The sequence below is a fragment of the Nycticebus coucang genome, chromosome 6 (assembly GCF_027406575.1).
Source record: "Nycticebus coucang isolate mNycCou1 chromosome 6, mNycCou1.pri, whole genome shotgun sequence".
Lineage (NCBI taxonomy): Eukaryota > Metazoa > Chordata > Mammalia > Primates > Lorisidae > Nycticebus > Nycticebus coucang.
This window is the reverse complement of record NC_069785.1, coordinates 114647622-114664751: the sequence shown is the minus strand read 5'-3', so window position 1 is coordinate 114664751 and position 17130 is coordinate 114647622. Positions and strand designations below refer to the sequence as shown.

The window sequence follows — 17130 nt, the reverse complement described above, 5'->3', positions numbered from 1 at the left end:
ATGCACAAACTTAAATTTTGATGTAATCACATTTATCTTTTCTTTTGCAATGTTCTAAAGTTTTTGAATTTCAAAAGGTCTTCCCCCAAAGACTATCTGTAGTCTTTAATAGTTTGATATTTGACAATTCATTCTTCAACTATCTGGATTTTATTCTTATGTGGTATAAGGCTCTCAACAAGTGTACCTTTTCCAAGGAGTCATACAATATTTTGGTACTCCTGGTTCAATTATATGCACCTCTCTGCTTTACAGTTTTATAGGCCAGGTTCTGAATCCATGACTTAAGACTCCACCATTCCCTGCCCCTATTCATTCTCACTCCAAATTAACAATGATTTAATAGCTTATATCTAGAATGATATTTATAAATTAAACACAATTATTATATATAATTATATACATATATAATATATAGTAATTTATAAATACTTCAATTGAGATCAAGACATTTTCTTCTACTTGACTGACAGCATTCCCCAGGGGCATATAAGTCTTTTTTGAACTGTCATCATTAGAATCTAACTTCAACCTAGCCTAATTTCATAAAGCATGTGAGAACATCGGAGTCCAGAGAGGTTCCCTGTGTTGCTCAAAGTCTTCATGGCTAGTGAAAAGCAAAGCCAGAATTTGAGTCTAGGTATCCTGACTACCAGCATGTCTCTAAAGGTCAGAATTTTACAAAATTTAAAGTCAAAGTTTCCACAAAAATGGCAATAACCACACACGCTTTCAGGCCCCACCAAAAAGAATGTGGCTGTTGTGCAGCCTGAGTAAAAAAGAACAGATTGAAAACACAGAGTCAGTCCTGCCTGGACTTCCGTAAGAGATGCGCCATGACCCCTGACCCCTGACCCATGCCCACCAGCCCTCCCCACGCTCTGACCAGGAACTGCGGGAGCTGCGCAACCCCGTATCCTCCCTCCTGTACCCTCCCTGCCTCCACACCAGCCCGCTGGTATGGCCAGGGACTCTGGTAGCTGTGTGCACTCCGGAGCCCTCCCTGCCTCTGCGTGGAGCCCTTCTCCTGGCTAGAGACTGCTGGAGCCTTGGGCTCTCTGTGCCAAAGTCACTGGGGCGCCAGGCACTCCCAGAACCGTGTGCACCATCCCCAGCCATGTTGCTGGATCCAGGTACACTCCGGAGCTGCTTCTACAACCAGAACTCCCTGGCTGGGGCATCCCCAGAGGAACTACACAGGGTCACTCTCCTACAAAGATCCAGCAACAACAGAGTGATCCCGCTGGGGTCTAATCTTGGAGAGACACCTCTCCAACTCTGAGGACGGCCAGAGGCAACGGTGAAAAACAATCATGAGGCGAAATCAACAGAAAAACTCTGCCCATATGAATAATCAGAGTAGATCAACTCCCCCAAGGATCAATGGGACAGACACAGACAAGATCCCATGCACAAACAAATAGCTGAGATGCCAGAAATTGAATTCAGAATCTGGATAGCAAATAAGATTGAATTAGAATTCCAAGCAGTAACCCAAAACATATATCAAGAATTCAATGAATTCAAAGACCAAATGACCAAAGATTTTGACACATTGAGACAAGAAGTTGCAGCCCTCAAAGGTCTGAAAAACACAGTAGAATCCCTCAGTAACAGAATGGAGCAAGCAGAAGAAAGGATTTCCAACAAAGCTTTGTTTGAAGACAAAGCTTTCTATTTTTTTTTTGGTTATTGGCTGGGGCTGGGACCGGCATATGGGACTGGCACCCTACTCCTTGAGCCACAGGCACCGCCCCTGAAGACAAAGCTTTCGAACGCTCCCAAACTCTCAAAGAAGAAGAGAAATGGAGGGCAAAAACAGATCACTCTCTCAGAGAGCTCTGGGCTAATTTGAAGTAAACCAAATTTCATCTTATAGGGATCCCTGAAAGCGACAAAGTGGCTTCACAAGGCACAGAGTCTCTTCTCCATGAGATTACGAAGAAGAACTTTCCAGACATGCCAAGAGATTCTGAAATTCAGATAGCAGACAGTTTCAGAACTCTAGCACGACTTAACTTAAATAAGACATCCCGGAGACACATCATAATCAATGAAGGAGAAAATTCTGAAAGCAGCCAGACGAAAGAAAACCATCACCTACAAGGGGAAGAATATTAGAATAACTGCACATCTCTCTGCTGAAACCTTTCAAGCTAGAAGAGGATGGTCATCGACTTTTAATCTCCTAAAACAAAATAACTTTCAACCCCGGATCCGGTACCCAGCTAAACTGAGTTTCATTTATGATGGAGAAATTAAATACTTTAACGACATTCACATGTTGAAGAAATTTGCCATAACTAAACCAGCTCTCCAGGATATTCTCAGACCTAACCTTCATAAAGACCAGCATAACCCTCCACCACAAAAGTAAACTCACCCAGAAAATTTTGATCAAATTCCAACTTCCACAGTCGCAAAAGGATTAAAAATGTCCACCGGACTCTCGAAAGGCTTATCAATATTCTCAAATAATGTGAATGGTTTAATTGTCCTCTAAAGAGGCACAGGTTGGCTGACTGGATACAAAAACACAAGCCAGATATCTGCTGCATACAAGGATCTCATCTTACATTAAAAGACAAATATAGGGGCGGCGCCTGTGGCTTAGTCTGTAGGGCGCCGGCCCCATGTACCGAGGGTGGCGGGTTCAAACCCGGCCCTGGCCAGACTGCAGCCAGAAAATGGCCGGGCGCTGTGGTCCCAGCTACTCGGGAGGCTGAGGCGGGAGAGTCGCTTAAGCCCAGGAGTTGGAGGTTGCTGTGAGCTGTGTGAGGCCATGGCACTCTACCAAGGGCCATAGAGTGAGACTCTGTCTCTACAAAAAAAAGACAAATATAGACTCAAGGTGAAGGGATGGTCATCTATACTCCAGGCAAGTGGAAAGCAGAAAAAATTAGGCGTTGCCATCCTATTCGCAGACGCAATAGGCTTTAACCAACCAAAATAAAGGATAAGGATGGATAAGGATGTACACTTCATATTTATTAAAGGTGATACTGAATATGACAAGGTTTCAATTATTAATATTTATGCACCCAGAATGCACCTAAATTTATAATAGAAACTCTTAACAGACATGAGCAACTTGATTTCCTCCAGTTCCATAGTAGTTGGAGATTTTAACACCCCTTTTTTTTTTTTTTTTTTATCATATTTGGTCTTTATGTAAATAAGTGTTTTAAAATTGCCTAAATACACCATTCCGAGCTGTTTCAATCCACCAGGAAAATACAGGTTTTTCCCCTTCTTTAAAAAAATTAAATACCAAAATAACTACATTTAAATAAATAATGTTATGATGATGACATTAAAAATTCACAATAAGGCTAGAGCCCTTTCTGTTTGCTCTCTGCTGTCCTGACCCTGGGAGTTCTCCTCCCAAGGAGCAGAGCTGAGACTGTGGGGCCCCCACTCCCCACTTGCACCTGTCTCCTCCCTCTCCCTTTGAATATCTGCAGGAGGGTCAGCCTTAGCATTACAGTGTTCAGTTCTGAAAGGCCAGGAAGTTTCCTACTGCAAATCAGAAAATGGCCCAACCATCTCCAGCACTTCTCAGCAAGATGCTCACCTAGACCCTGGGATGAACCAGCAGCTGGGGCTCTCACTGCATGGGGAAAACGCAAAACTCCAACACAGTTGAGCCGAGAGCTCGTCAGATGCCACCAGAGCTGGCAAGGATGCGATAAAGGGCACAATAAAAGACTGAATCTTTTTTCTAAATGTAGTAATAATGGCTCTGTCACTTTAAACATACACAATACTTAGGAGACTGGTTTTACTTAGAGTGAAAATATTTTGCCAGGGACAAAGTCAACACAAAGAAACAAACAATAAAAAATACCAAGAAAGAGAACAGTTAAGTGCAGCTCGAGGAGTCCCAGCAGCTCTTTTGCATGACAGGCTCATCCCTGGGCCCTCACATGTGCCTCATGTGCCCGGGCCTGCACCTGTGGCTGCGGTGCCGCTTGTCTGTCCCACCCACCGAGACGGAGGTGCTGAAATCCTTCAGGCAACTGCTCTACCATAGGACATCTGCAGCTGTCACAGAGTAGCTCCATCTGAACTTTAACAAGACAGGCAAAAGTAAATCATTCCACCGGCTAGGCTGAAAACAACAAAAACACAAAATTATGTTGTTTCTTTCCCCAAATGAAATCCACATGAAAGTCCTGTGTGATTCCAAAATTTCCAGAGCAGAAATGGAGTGATGTGAAATGTCAAAGACCCCATTATTGTGTAAAGAACATACACATCAAATAATTCTAATTCCACGTGAGAGCAACAAAATACTGTCTGATCTCCCAGTGCCACCGGCGGGTTCTGCCTGGCCTCTGGAGAGGCCCTAGTCCCAGAGGCCTGCTCATCAGGTGCTGCCCACCATCCTCACATGCAGTCTGGTCCAGGGGAAGGCCCGGGAGTTTTCTTACTTGTAGTTAAAAGCTGCACCCAGAGGCAGCGGCATGGTGAGTGCTTGGCAGCAGAGCCACCATCTCAGAACCAGTTTTGTTGTATGTGTTTTTGTTCAAGTGTGACTTCTGTCTTTAAATTAAGGAGCTTTAAGGCCACCTGGGTTTTTTGTTTTCAGTGCTGAGAGGTGAAGTCCAACCGCAGGGCCCTCTACCCACCGAAGGAGCATCGGTGAGAGGCAATGTCTCCTTTTGGCACCACAAAGTTGAAATTTTTGAAGTAAAAAAGCTCTCCCAGATGCTAGTTTTGGATGCCTTTCTCCCTCGCAGCTGCCGGTGGCGTGTCCATGCTCAGGGCGATGACGATACTCTCACTGTCCTCTGTTTTCAGCCGCTTCAGCTCTGGCTGCTCTGGCTGGTCGCCATTCTGGCGCTTTGTGGGCAGGGAGGCTGATGCTGACGCGTGGGTTGCCAGCATGTGCAGAGGGCTCGCTGCCGCATTGTTCACCTGGCCATGGACTGCGCTGGGGATTGGTACCACATGAGTACCATTTTGTGTTACAGTTTTTATTGGTAGCTGGTGTTGACCTAGAGGCGCCTGTTGTACTATGGTGACTGTCTGGACAGGGGTGGTCTGTGACGGCTGAATGATCCGGCTGGCAGCGCCTAATGTGGGATGGCTAATGGCGGGAATAGGTTCTACTTTCACTTTCACTTCCCTGTGATCGCCGTTCTCCTGCGGCTCAGACTTGGTGGGGGCCAGCACAGCCGCCTGAGTGACCACAGCTTGTCCTGCAACAGTGTAAGTGTTTGCTGGGGCCAGTCCAGCTACACTGGTGACCGACACCGCTGGTAACTGGTGGACGACGTGAACTGTCTGCACAACGGGTGGCTGGGAGGTTGGAGTGGTCACTGGGGCTGCAACCGTGTAAGTGACGGGCTTAACCGCCTGTGGCAGCTGTCGCTGAACAGCAATGAGGACTGGCTGGCTGGGCAGAGGTGACCCTGGTGCACTCTGGGCAAACCGAGCTTCCTGGATGACAGCGAGTTTGGGCTGTGAGGCGCCAGGCTCAGGCTCCAGGGGTGCCGGCGAACCTTCCCTGGACAGGCTCTCGGGGGTCTGGGCGCCGCTGGAGTGAGCAGACAGTACCCCAGCGTGATTGGGAGAGGCTGGGGCGCTCCTAGAAGAGAGCGGTCCCAGAGGGGTTCTAAAGCAAGGCACGCCCCTAGGCCGTCTTTTCCTAAAAGCCTGCTCTATTAATTTGCTTTCAGAGGCAGGATCTATCCTCCAGAATGAGCCTTTGCCTGGTTCTTCCTGGGAACGCGGTACTTTGATGAAATAACGATTCAGAGAGAGATTGTGGCGAATTGAATTCTGCCAGCCCTTGTCTGCAGTCCTGTAGTAGGGGTAATTTTTTGTGATGTGTGTGTAAATTCCATTTAGGGTAAGTTGTTTATCAGGAGCCATCGTAATTGCTTGCACTATTAACTGTGCATAGGAATAAGGTGGCTTTGAGTCATCCTTTGGGCTGTCTCCTCCGGAAGTTTCCTTTTCATGTTCTGGCTGCGAGTTTTCGGCCATTAAATTGAGGTCAGATGGCATCACTCGGCCCACTTTGTACCCTGAAGACCCTGCTCCCCGGGGGCTGGATGGGCAGGAGTTGGCAGCACTGATGGTCCCCGTGGGGGACGGGAGGGGACTGATGAGATGGGCCATGGTGTCTGGAATGTTGATGGTCAGGGGCGAGATGTGCGGCTGCACAGCCTTCACCGGGGACTCAGGCGCCTCCTGCTTCTCCCTCTTCTCGCTGGACAGGGCAGTGAATGTGATCTTGATGTTTGTGCTCGGAAACCTGAACGTGCACACGCGCGGCAGCTGCAGCGGCGGCGCCCCGCGCCTCTGGAACACGCCGTCCACGAACACGCCGTTCTTGCCGAGGCAGCGCAGGTAGAAGTCGCCGCCCGTGTCGGGCCTGGGCTGCGCGGCCGGCGGCTCCGGGGCCGCCCCGCCATGGCCGCCGCCGCCGCCCGGGGGCGTGAAGATCTCAAGGTGGCGCCGGGAGATGAAGCTCGAGTGCCCCATGCTCACGTCCACCGAGCCCTGCGACGAGTTGCGCCCGATGGTCACGGAGCGCTTCTTCATCAGATACTCAAACTCGCGGCCCTCGAGTCGCGCCACGGCCCAGCCGCCCGGCGGGGACCCGCCGCCCCCGGCCCCGCCGCCCCCGGCCGCGCCGCCCGCTGGTGGGGGGCCCACGCCCGAAAGCGCCGCCGCGGCTGCCGCCATCGGCCTGCGTGAGGGCCCGCCAGCCGCTCGGCGCGGGCGCGGGTGGCGCGGGCCGTGGCCCAGGCGGGAGGTCGGGCGCCGCGCTCCGCAGCGAGGCCCAGCCGAGGCCGCCGGCTGGCGAGCGAGCGAGCCGATTTTAACACCCCTTTAGCAGTGCTGGATAGATCCTCCTAAAAGAAGCTAAGCAAAGAAATTTTAGATTTAAACATAACCATTCAACACCTGGACATAACAGACATCTACAGAACATTTCATCCCAACAAAACTGAATACACCTTCTTCTCATCAGCCCACGGAACATACTCCAAAATCGACCACATACTCCAAAATCAACCACAAATCTAACCTCAGCAAATTTTAAAAAATAGAAATTATTCCTTGCATCTTCTCAGACCATCATGGAATAAAAGTTGAACTCAATAACAACAGGAACCTGCATACCCATACAAAAACATGGAAGCTAAACAACCTTATGCTGAAGGATAGATGGTTATAGATGAGATTAAGAAGGAAATCACCAAATTTTTGGAACAAACAAGACACGAATTATCAGAACCTCTGGGATACTGCAAAGGCAGCACTAAGAGGGAAATTTATAGCACTGCAAGCTTTCCTCAAGAAAATGGAAAGAGAGGAAGTTAATAACTTAATGGGACATCTCAAGCAACTGGAGAAGGAAGAACATTCCAACCCCAAACCCAGCAGAAGGAAAGAAATTACCAAAATCAGAGCAGAATTAAATGAAATTGAAAACAAATAAATTATACAACAGCTCAATAAATTCAAAAGTTGGTTTTTTTTGAAAAGATCAATAAAATAGATAAACCTTTGACAACCTAACCAGGAAAAAAAGAGTAAAATCCCTAATTTCATCAATCAGAAATGGTAACAATGAAGTAACAGCAGACCCCTCAGAAAGTCAAAAAATCCTTAACAAATACTATAAGAAACTCTACTCTCAGAAATATGAAAATCTGAAAGAAATCGACCAATACCTGGAAGTACACCACCTACCAAGACTTAGCCAGAACAAAGTGGAAATGTTGAACAGGCCTATATCAAGTTCTGAAATAGCATCAACTATACAAAAATCTCCCTAAAAAGAAAAGCCCAGGACCAGATGGCTTTATGTCAGAATTCTACCAAACCTTTAAAGAAGAACTAGTACCTATATTACTAAACCACTTCCAAAATATAGAAAAGGAATATTACCCAACACATTCTACGAAACAAACATCACCTTGATCCCCAAACCAGAAAGAGTCCCCACAAGAAAAGAAAATTATAGACCAATATCACTAATGAATATTGATGCAAAAATATTCAATAAGATCCTAACGAACAGAATCCAACAACATATCAAAAAAATTATACACCATGACCAAGTGGGATTTATTCCAGGGTCTCAAGGCTGGTTCAATATACGTAAATCTATAAATGTAATTCAACACATAAACCAACTAAAAAATAAAGACCATGTGATTCTCTCAATTGACACAGAAAAAGCTTTTGATAATATCCAGCATCCCTTCATGATCAGAACACTTAAGAAAATTGGTATAGAAGGGACATTTCTTAAACTAATAGAGGCCATCTACAGCAAACCCACAGCCAATATCGTACTGAATGGAGTTAAATTGAAATCATTTCCACTTAGATTAGGAACCAGGCAAGGTTGCCCATTGTCTCCATTGCTCTTTAACATTGTAATGGAAGTTTTAGCCATTGCAATTAGGGAAGAAAAGGCGATCAAGGATATTCACATAGGGTCAGAAGAGATCCAACTTTCACTCTTCGCAGATGATATGATTGTATATCTGGAAAACACTAGGGATTCTACCACAAAACTTTTAGAAGTGATCAAGGAATACAGCAATGTCTCAGGCTACAAAGTCAACACCCATAAATCTGTAGCCTTTATATATACCAACCATAACCAAGCTGAAAAAACAGTCAAGGACTCTATTCCTTTCACAGTAGTGCCAAAGAAGATGAAATATTTGGGAGTATACCTAACAAAGGACGTGAAAGATCTCTACAAAGAGAACTATGAAACTTTAAGAAAAGAAATGTTAAGCTGAAAATGTTAACAAATGGAAAAACATACCATGCTCATGGCTGGGAAGAATCAACATTGTTAAAGTCTACACTACCCAAAGCAATATATAATTTTAATGCAATTCTTATTAAAGCTCCATTGTCATATTTTAAAGATCCCGAAAAAATAATACTTCGTTTTATATGGAATCAGAAAAAACCTCGAATAGCCAAAACATTACTCAGCAATAAAAACACAGCAGGAGGAATCACACTACCAGACCTGAGACTGTACTATAAATCGATAGTGATCAAAACAACGTGGTACTGGCACAAAAACAGACAAGTAGATGTCTGGAACAGAATAGAGAACCAAGAGATGCATCCAGCTACTTACCGTTATTTGATCTTTGACAAGCCAATTAAAAACATTCAGTGGAGAAAAGATTCCCTATTTAACAAATGGTGCTGAGTGAACTGGCTGGTGATCAGTTAAAGACTGAAACTGGACCCACGCCTTTCACCATTAAGTAAGATAGACTCTCACTGGATAAAAGATTTAAACTTAAGACAGGAAACTGTAAAAATACTTGAAGAAAGTGCAGGGAAAATTCTTGAAGGAATCGGCCTGGGTGAATATTTTATGAGGAGGACTCCCCAGGCAATTGAAGCAGTATCAAAAATACATTACTGGGACCTGATCAAACTAAAAAGCTTCTGCACAGCCAAGAACACAGTAAATAAAGCAAGCAGACAGCCCTCAGAATGGGAGAAAATATTTGCAGGTTATACCTCCGATAACCAGAATCTACAGAGAACTCTAAGATATTAGCAAGAAAAGAACAAGTGATCCCATCTTAGGGTGGGCGAGGGATTTGAAGAGAAACTTCTCTAAAGAAGACAGACGCACCATCTAAAAACACATGAAAAAAAGATCATCATCCTTAATTATCAGAGAAATGCAAATCAAAACTACTTTGAGATATCACCTAACCCCAGTAAGGGTAGCCCACATAACAAAATCCCAAAACCAGAGATGTTGGAGTGGATGTGGAGGAAAGGGCACACTTCTACACTGCTGGTGGGGATGGACACTAATACGTTCCTTCTGGAAGGATGTTTGGAGAATACTTAGGGACCTAAAAATAGACCTGCCATTTGATCCTACAATTCCTTTACTAGGTTTATACCCAGAAGACCAAAAATCACAATATAACAAAGACATCTGTACCAGAATGTTTATTGTAGTCCAATTCACAATGGCTAAGTCATGGAAGAAGCCCAAGTGCCCATGGACTCATGAATGGACTAGCAAATTGTGGTACATGTATACCATGGAATATTATGCAGCCTTAAAGAAAGATGGAGACTTTACCTCTTTCATGTTTACATGGATTGAGCTAGAACATATTCTTCTTAGCAAAGTACCTCAGGAATGGAAGAAAAAGTATCCAATGTACTCAGCCCTACTATGAAGCTAATTTATAGCTTTCACGTGAAGGCTATAACCCAACTATTGCACAAGACTATGGGGAAAGGGCCAAGGAAGGGGAAGAGAGGTGGAGGGAGGGTAATTGGTGGAGCCACACCTAAGGTGCATCTTAGAATGGGTATAGGTGAAACTTACTAAATACAGAATACAAATGTCTACATACATACAATAACTAAGAAAATGCCATGAAGGCTACGTTGAACAGTTTGATAAGAATATTTCAGATTGTATATGAAACCAGCACATTGTACCACTTGATTGCACTAATGTACACAGCTAGATTTAACAATTAAAAAACAAAACAAAACAAAATACAGAGCCAGATATCTACATTGGTGTTCTGAGAAAGCTAAAAACCAACAGCTACCTGTGATGAGCTTACCTGTGATGAGAGCATCAGGCCGGGACTGTTCTTTTCTCCACGCAGGAACAAAGACTGTAACATCTTTATGGCCTCTTTCCAAAAACCAATCCACTGCCAACTTTATTCCTCGGCAGGAAAATACTTCTTTGTTTCCATGGCTGAAAGATTATTTTAGAATATTTAAAATATAAAAAAAAAAAAACAAAAACAAAACCCACAAACCCTAAATTCAATTTAATTAATTGAAGTTTGTAAACAGAAATGGTCACATAATGATAAGAGTAGTAAATGATGTCAAATTTCAGACGGAGTTGTACAGCTCAGAGAAACATTATAATAACTTATTTGAAAATCAAAATCTATATGGGAAAAAAAGTTGGGATGATTATTTTGTAGAGCAGAAAGAAAAGTGAGTTTTCAAATGTAAAGTTGTAAAAGTTAACTAAGTAGAAAGATATAAATTCTTTTTGAGCAGGACAGGGGGAAAAAGAAAGAGCTCTAACCCCAGCAGGAATAATTTCAGTCCACCATAAATAAGTCGTCACACAGAAAAATATCTGTAAAACTGATAGGATGAAATACTTTTGAGTCTCTAAAAACTTTTCCTTCTCAAGAGTCCTTATACATATAGCATTTCAATCCAATGACTAAGTAATGCTCTAAATCTATCAGGTGGCCAGTGTAACATATTCACTCCCACCAAAAGACACACCATGTCCATAGTGCCTAATCTCATACAAGAAACACTTCCCATGTTCTGCAGTGAAAAGACACCTAGCTTCTGTTTGACAATACACTCGTATTGTGTGGAACAAGGATTAATGATGACAAAAGGGCATTCAAAATTGGATTAGCAGTCTTAGCTTAAAAGAAAATGCCCAACTAAGAGTATAGGCATTCAACAAGTGTTTATCTAGCACTAGGCTTGCTTGTACACTTTGACCTAATAATTCAAAAATAAGACTTATTGCAATTTTTTTTTTAAGAAAAAGTCTTCTGCTTTGAATGCAGTGATTATGTTCTTTTATAGTTTGAGCTCTGAAGGCTCAATTTGTCTCTGAAGGCTCAAAATATCTATCTCTATAATGGAGATAGATATTTTTCTTTTTAGTACTAAGGAGGGCTGAATGAAATAATGTAGGTAAATGCTTTGTTAAGTTTTAGTATAAATCAAATATTAGGCTATCAATGTTGTTGGAGAATTTGAGGTCATATTCTGGGTAAGATGAGCTATCTGACAGCCTGGCCAAGGCCCCAGCAAAAATCACAAAGTGATGTTAGGTTTCATGGAAAATACTGAATTTGACCAGTCTTCTGAAAAATGATAGAAAATGCTCTCTCTAGAGAGAAACTATATAGCACATATTCCTCAATACAAAAATAACTTGCTAAAACCGTACTATATTTTTACTTTGCATTTACTTTTAAATCTACTGGCTTATGCTTTGCTAGTAAACTAGTGATATTTGGTTTACTGAGACCACTTAATTGCTTCTGGGTCTAAAGACGGGCCTACATAAGCATTTTCTTTCTAGTGATTTCATTTGGTAAATGAAATCACATTACTCCAGAAATAGAAGATCCATGTTTTTTTTTTTTTTTTTGAGACAAGAGTCTCAACCTGTCACCCTGGGTTGAGTACCGTGGCATCTCAGCTCACAGCAACCTCAGACTCTTGGGCTTAAGTGATTCTGTTGCCTGTAGTCCCAAGTAGCTGGGACAAGTCCCAGCTACAGGCACCTACCACAATGCCTGGCTATTTTTTTGGTTGCAGTTGTCGTTATTTAGCCGTCCTGGGCCGGGTTCGAACCTGCCAGCCCTGGTGTATGTGGCCGGCGCCCCACCCACTGAACTATGGGCACGGTCCAAGAAAAAACTTGCACTTTTGGGGCGGCGCCTGTGGCTCAGTGGGCAGGGCACCGGCCCCATATACCAAGGGTGATGGGTTCAAACGCGGCCCTGGCCAAACTGCAACAAAAAAACAGCCGGGCATTGTGGTGGGTGCTTAAATAGAAAAGGAGGATTTCTCTAAAACAGGCTAAAAATTGAGGAACCCTCCAGGGTCAGACTGTACACATTTACTACCAAAGAGGTGGGCATACCTCAGATACAGTCAGGGAAATTCCCAGAAGAGCCTTCAGCTGACCAGGAGCATCTTGAGACTTTAAATAATCTTGTATGGGTAGAGTCCATAGCAACCCAATCCAGGTCTACTGAATCCCTGTTACCCCAGGAGTGCAATCAGATAATCAAGTGGTATTCTCCAGCTCTTGTTAGGAGAAGGTCCAAGCCAGTTAAAAAAGAGTGACTTTGTTGGTTTGGTGCCCGTAGCACAGTGGTTATGGCGCCAGCCACATACACCGAGGCTGGTGATTTCAAACCCAGCCTGGGCCAGCTAAACAACAATGACAACTGCAACAACAAAAAAACAGCCGGGCGTTGTGCCGGTGCCTGTAGTCCCAGCTGCTCGGGAGGCTGAGACAAGAGAATTACCTAAGCCCAGGAGCTGGAGGTTGCTACGAGCAGTGTGATGCCATGGCACTCTACTGAGGGTGATAAAGTGAGACTCTGTCTCTACAAAAAAAAAACAAAAAAAAAAAACTTGCACGGTCATAAAATGTCTGTAAACAGCAAACCATGTACAATCATGGGACAAAGACAGTACAGATGCTAAAATAGGATATTGTACCATGCAATTCAGATAATAAAGGTTGTTCTCATTATCTGCTCTTCTCCCTCCACAAAGTCTTGTAGAATGAGGATGGAGAGTGGAGCACGTCAATGCCAAGTAGAAACATATAAAAAGCCTGAGTTCCTGAGCTAATGGACTTGTATCTATCCCCAATCTTGTCATCTGAGAAAAAAATTATCCTCCATTTACTTCAGCAATTGTAGTCCAGTTTTCTGTTACGTGCAGCTGCGTGCATCCTTGATTGCTATACTAAGCTAACCACACATCAGTGATTCTCAACTCGTGTGCCGTGGCACAATGGTGTGCCACGAGAGGATCTTAGGGAGCCGCAAAAATTATTAATTAATTTTCAAAAATATTCAAAGCATAGTAAGTATATTCTTTTTTTTTGATCCACATAATTGAAGTTTGCTGTGGAAGTTTAACTGCAGGTTCAAGTGTGCTATGAGATAAAAAAAGGTTGAAAAATACTGCCACAAACCAAAAGAAAACTAGCATGTCCTATTAATACCAGGAAAAAGAATATACTTTAAGGTAAAATCAGTGTTAGGGATAAAAAGTTACTACCTACTAGTAGAAAGGAAATGATTCATAGGAAGGTGTGGCAATTTTAAGTTCAAGTCTCCATATCAGTAATGCAAAAGATTACAATAGTTAGAAGAAATGAACAAATCTATGACTGTACCAACTCACAGAAGGGGAAAACATTTAATAAAATACATGATTTGAACAATCAATAACAAGCCTGATCTAACAGACATACACAAATCCTGCCCAAAATTACAGGGAAAAGAATCTTTTCAAAAACACATGGAAGCTTTGTAAAATTGACTATGTTCATAGAACAGATTTCAACAGATGTGGAAATCTGAACCAGACACACAATATGCTTTGACACACAACCTGCTATGGCATTGCTGATAGAAGGGTCTTATTAACAAATCAGTGTTGCTACATAAGCAAAATCAAGTTACAATTTTATTATTTATTTATTTTTTGAGACAGAGTCTCACTATGTCACCCTCAGTAGAGTGCCATGGGGTCACAGCTCACAGCAACCTCCAACTCTTGGGCTCAAGCGATTCTCTTGCCTCAGCCTCCCAAGTAGTTGGGGCTACAGGCACCTGCCACAATGCCCAGCTGTGTTTTGGTTGTAATTGTCATTGTTGTCTGGCAGGCCCAGGCTGGGTTTGAACCCACCAGCTCCCGTTGTATGCGGCTAGCGCCCTAGCTGCTGAGCTACAGGCGCCAAGCCTACAATTTTATTTTAAAAATAATTCAATTTATAACAACAATAAATCTTTAAAATAAAAGATATGTAAGAAAATGAAAACTAAAAGCATGTATTAAAGGGCATAAGAGAAGACCCAAAGAACAATATACCATTTTTATGTATGGTAAGAATTTATAAAGATGGCAATTGTTCTCTGTAAGCACACTATAATTAATCTATAGTACAGTGCAATTACAATCAAATTCCTCAAAGGTATATTCATGGAACTTGGGAAGATGATCCTAAAATATACATGGAAAAACACAAAGCAAGAATAAAGTGACTGAACAAGAGAATGAGGAAAAGATGGACTGACTATCCAGGAAAATGGTGCTAGGGCAATTTACAGGAAAAAAACACTGCATTTTTATCTCACACCATACACAAAACTTAAATTGTAGATTGATCAAAGATTTAAGTGTGAAAAGAAAAATTTAAAAACTTTTAGAAGAAATTATAAGAAACATTTACATCAGAATAGGAAAACACTTCTTAAACAAGATATGGAAATATGCGCTATCCAGGCAAAAACTGACATATTTGAGCACAGAAAAGTTCTTTATGCAAAAGACTTAATGACGAGATCAATGTCATAGATGAAAAGAAGATACTCGCAACACATAAAACCAAGAGGTAAGGAAAGTAGTCATATATCAAAAAGGGTAGCCAGTTTTTTTTAAAGGCAAAAGATGAACAATCAATTCACAGAAGAGGAAACTCAAATGACCAATGAACATATGAAAAGATGCTCAATAGTAGAGAAATGCAAATTAAAGCTGAATGAGACACTACTTCACACTCATCAGATTGGTAAAAATACAGTCTGCAAACACCAGATGTTGCCAAGAATATGTGAAAGCAGGAACTCATACATTACACGTGGGCGTGTAAATTGATATAACTATTTGGGAGAGCAATTTGGCAATACTTTATATAGTTGAAGGCGTGCTTCCTCTAAAACACAGTAATTGTGCATCTAGGTACAGTGAAACCCATAGGAACTTTAAATTAGGTTTAATGCAATTAGCAATTGCCTTTCCTCCTTTTCCTAGCTTTAGATTACACATAGGGCAGGCTAATGTTCCCTTCTGCACAGGGAGGTAAAGGCATGTGCAGGGTGGTTCCCTAAATTGCCAGAACTTTCCCAGCCAGTCTTCCCCTTATCAGGCCAAAAAACGAATGCTAATTCAGAAGTCCCTGGAATGGCTGCTGTTGCCGTGGCCATCTCTGTCAGCTGCCAACACTCAGAATAATCGTCCCTAGTAATATTTAAGCCTGACCAGACAAATCCCAGGTGGCTCCAAACTGCTTATGGGACTGGGACAGACTAGGAGAGGTTTTAAGGGAGTAGAGTTAACCTAACCTGACTGAGGTATATGGAAGGCTGTGAGAACCATATGTATTACAGAAAATAGGGGGTAACCACAGGAGGCACTGATAAGAATTATAAAATCAGAGTTAGCCTGGTGAGAAATCACAAAAAAACAGGACATAAGTGTAACATAGCTACTAATGCAAATGAACCGCTGACTACTAAGAAAAAACCGTATCTTTAATTCCACATAAATAGAATCCATTCACCAGGCTTTGTAGGCACTACGGTCTATCCACAGGTATTTGGTGTTTTTGTTTTGTTTTTGCTCAGTAACACCTGGATAAAAAGCTAATTCCATACTTGTGGACTGTCATGTTCCTTTGGGTCCTGATTTCTTTTTTATCTCAACAGTTTGGCAGTAAGGATGACTGGTACATCCCGAACGAGTGCTTTTGCTGAGTGAACTTGTCGGTGGATTTGTGGTCCCCTTTCATTAGGTAAGAGTCCCTGAATGTTTGCTAAAAAGTCTCCCTCTGACCACTTGGCTCAGTGGGATTGGGTTCCCAGGGAAAATTCCAACTCTCCCTACACATTTTGAGTTTCTGTTGAGCAAAATGGGTAACATGAGCTTGAAAGTCCCATCTGATATGTCGCTGACTTCAATAGTAGGGAAAAATGAGAAGCCCAGAAGGCTGTCAGTAGGTCTCTTAAAAATGAAAGCCTATTTCACTCTGTTACATTGGGAATAGATACATTTATTAAAAGAATCCTGCTTTGCAATGGTCAAAGGAAGGTTCATTTAAAGTAGACAGATTCTGGAAAATCTCCACTCAAAATAAAAGGATTCTTGGTATCTTTGGAGCTCAGAAAATAAAAGAATGAAAAAGCTGGACAGCCACAACAAATGAATTAAGAAACTGGAGGAAAAGATGAGGTAACTGAAAGCTCCTTTCTCTTTTGCAGGTTCCTGAACCTTCTCTGCTGTTGCTCCTGCCCTTTCTGTTTCCTGTTACCCGTCTTTGCTCTATCTGGGGCCCAGAAGAGTGACACAATGACTTCTTGGATGCATGGATGGCTCCTAACAGCTATAGTATCTCTGGATAACCTCCTCTTGGAAAGGGGAGAATTGCTAACCTTATTAGAATATTTTAATATGAATTCCATCCCCCAAACTTCCCTAAACTGAACATGTAAAACACGGCTAAGGAAGCAGCAAACAATGTCTGCGTTGGATGAAGAGGCTGCCTTAGAGGTGAGG

General features: G+C 42.7%; 2 protein-coding genes across 3 annotated transcripts in view; both read right to left on the bottom strand.

Annotated features, from left to right (window-relative positions):
• ZC3H12C (zinc finger CCCH-type containing 12C) overlaps positions 1 to 17130 on the bottom strand; it is an 83547-nt gene that overhangs the window by 18108 nt on the left and 48309 nt on the right. For both annotated transcript variants that reach the window (XM_053594509.1, XM_053594510.1), the window contains exon 3: positions 10611 to 10750. In XM_053594509.1, the coding sequence (XP_053450484.1) occupies positions 10611 to 10750 (140 nt within the window). The remainder of the gene's footprint in view (positions 1 to 10610; positions 10751 to 17130) is intronic.
• Positions 3754 to 6699, bottom strand: LOC128587969 (forkhead box protein K2). Its single transcript, XM_053594511.1, has one exon. It carries the CDS (start codon positions 6697 to 6699, stop codon positions 4714 to 4716), a length of 1986 nt encoding a protein of 661 aa, XP_053450486.1. The 3' UTR covers positions 3754 to 4713.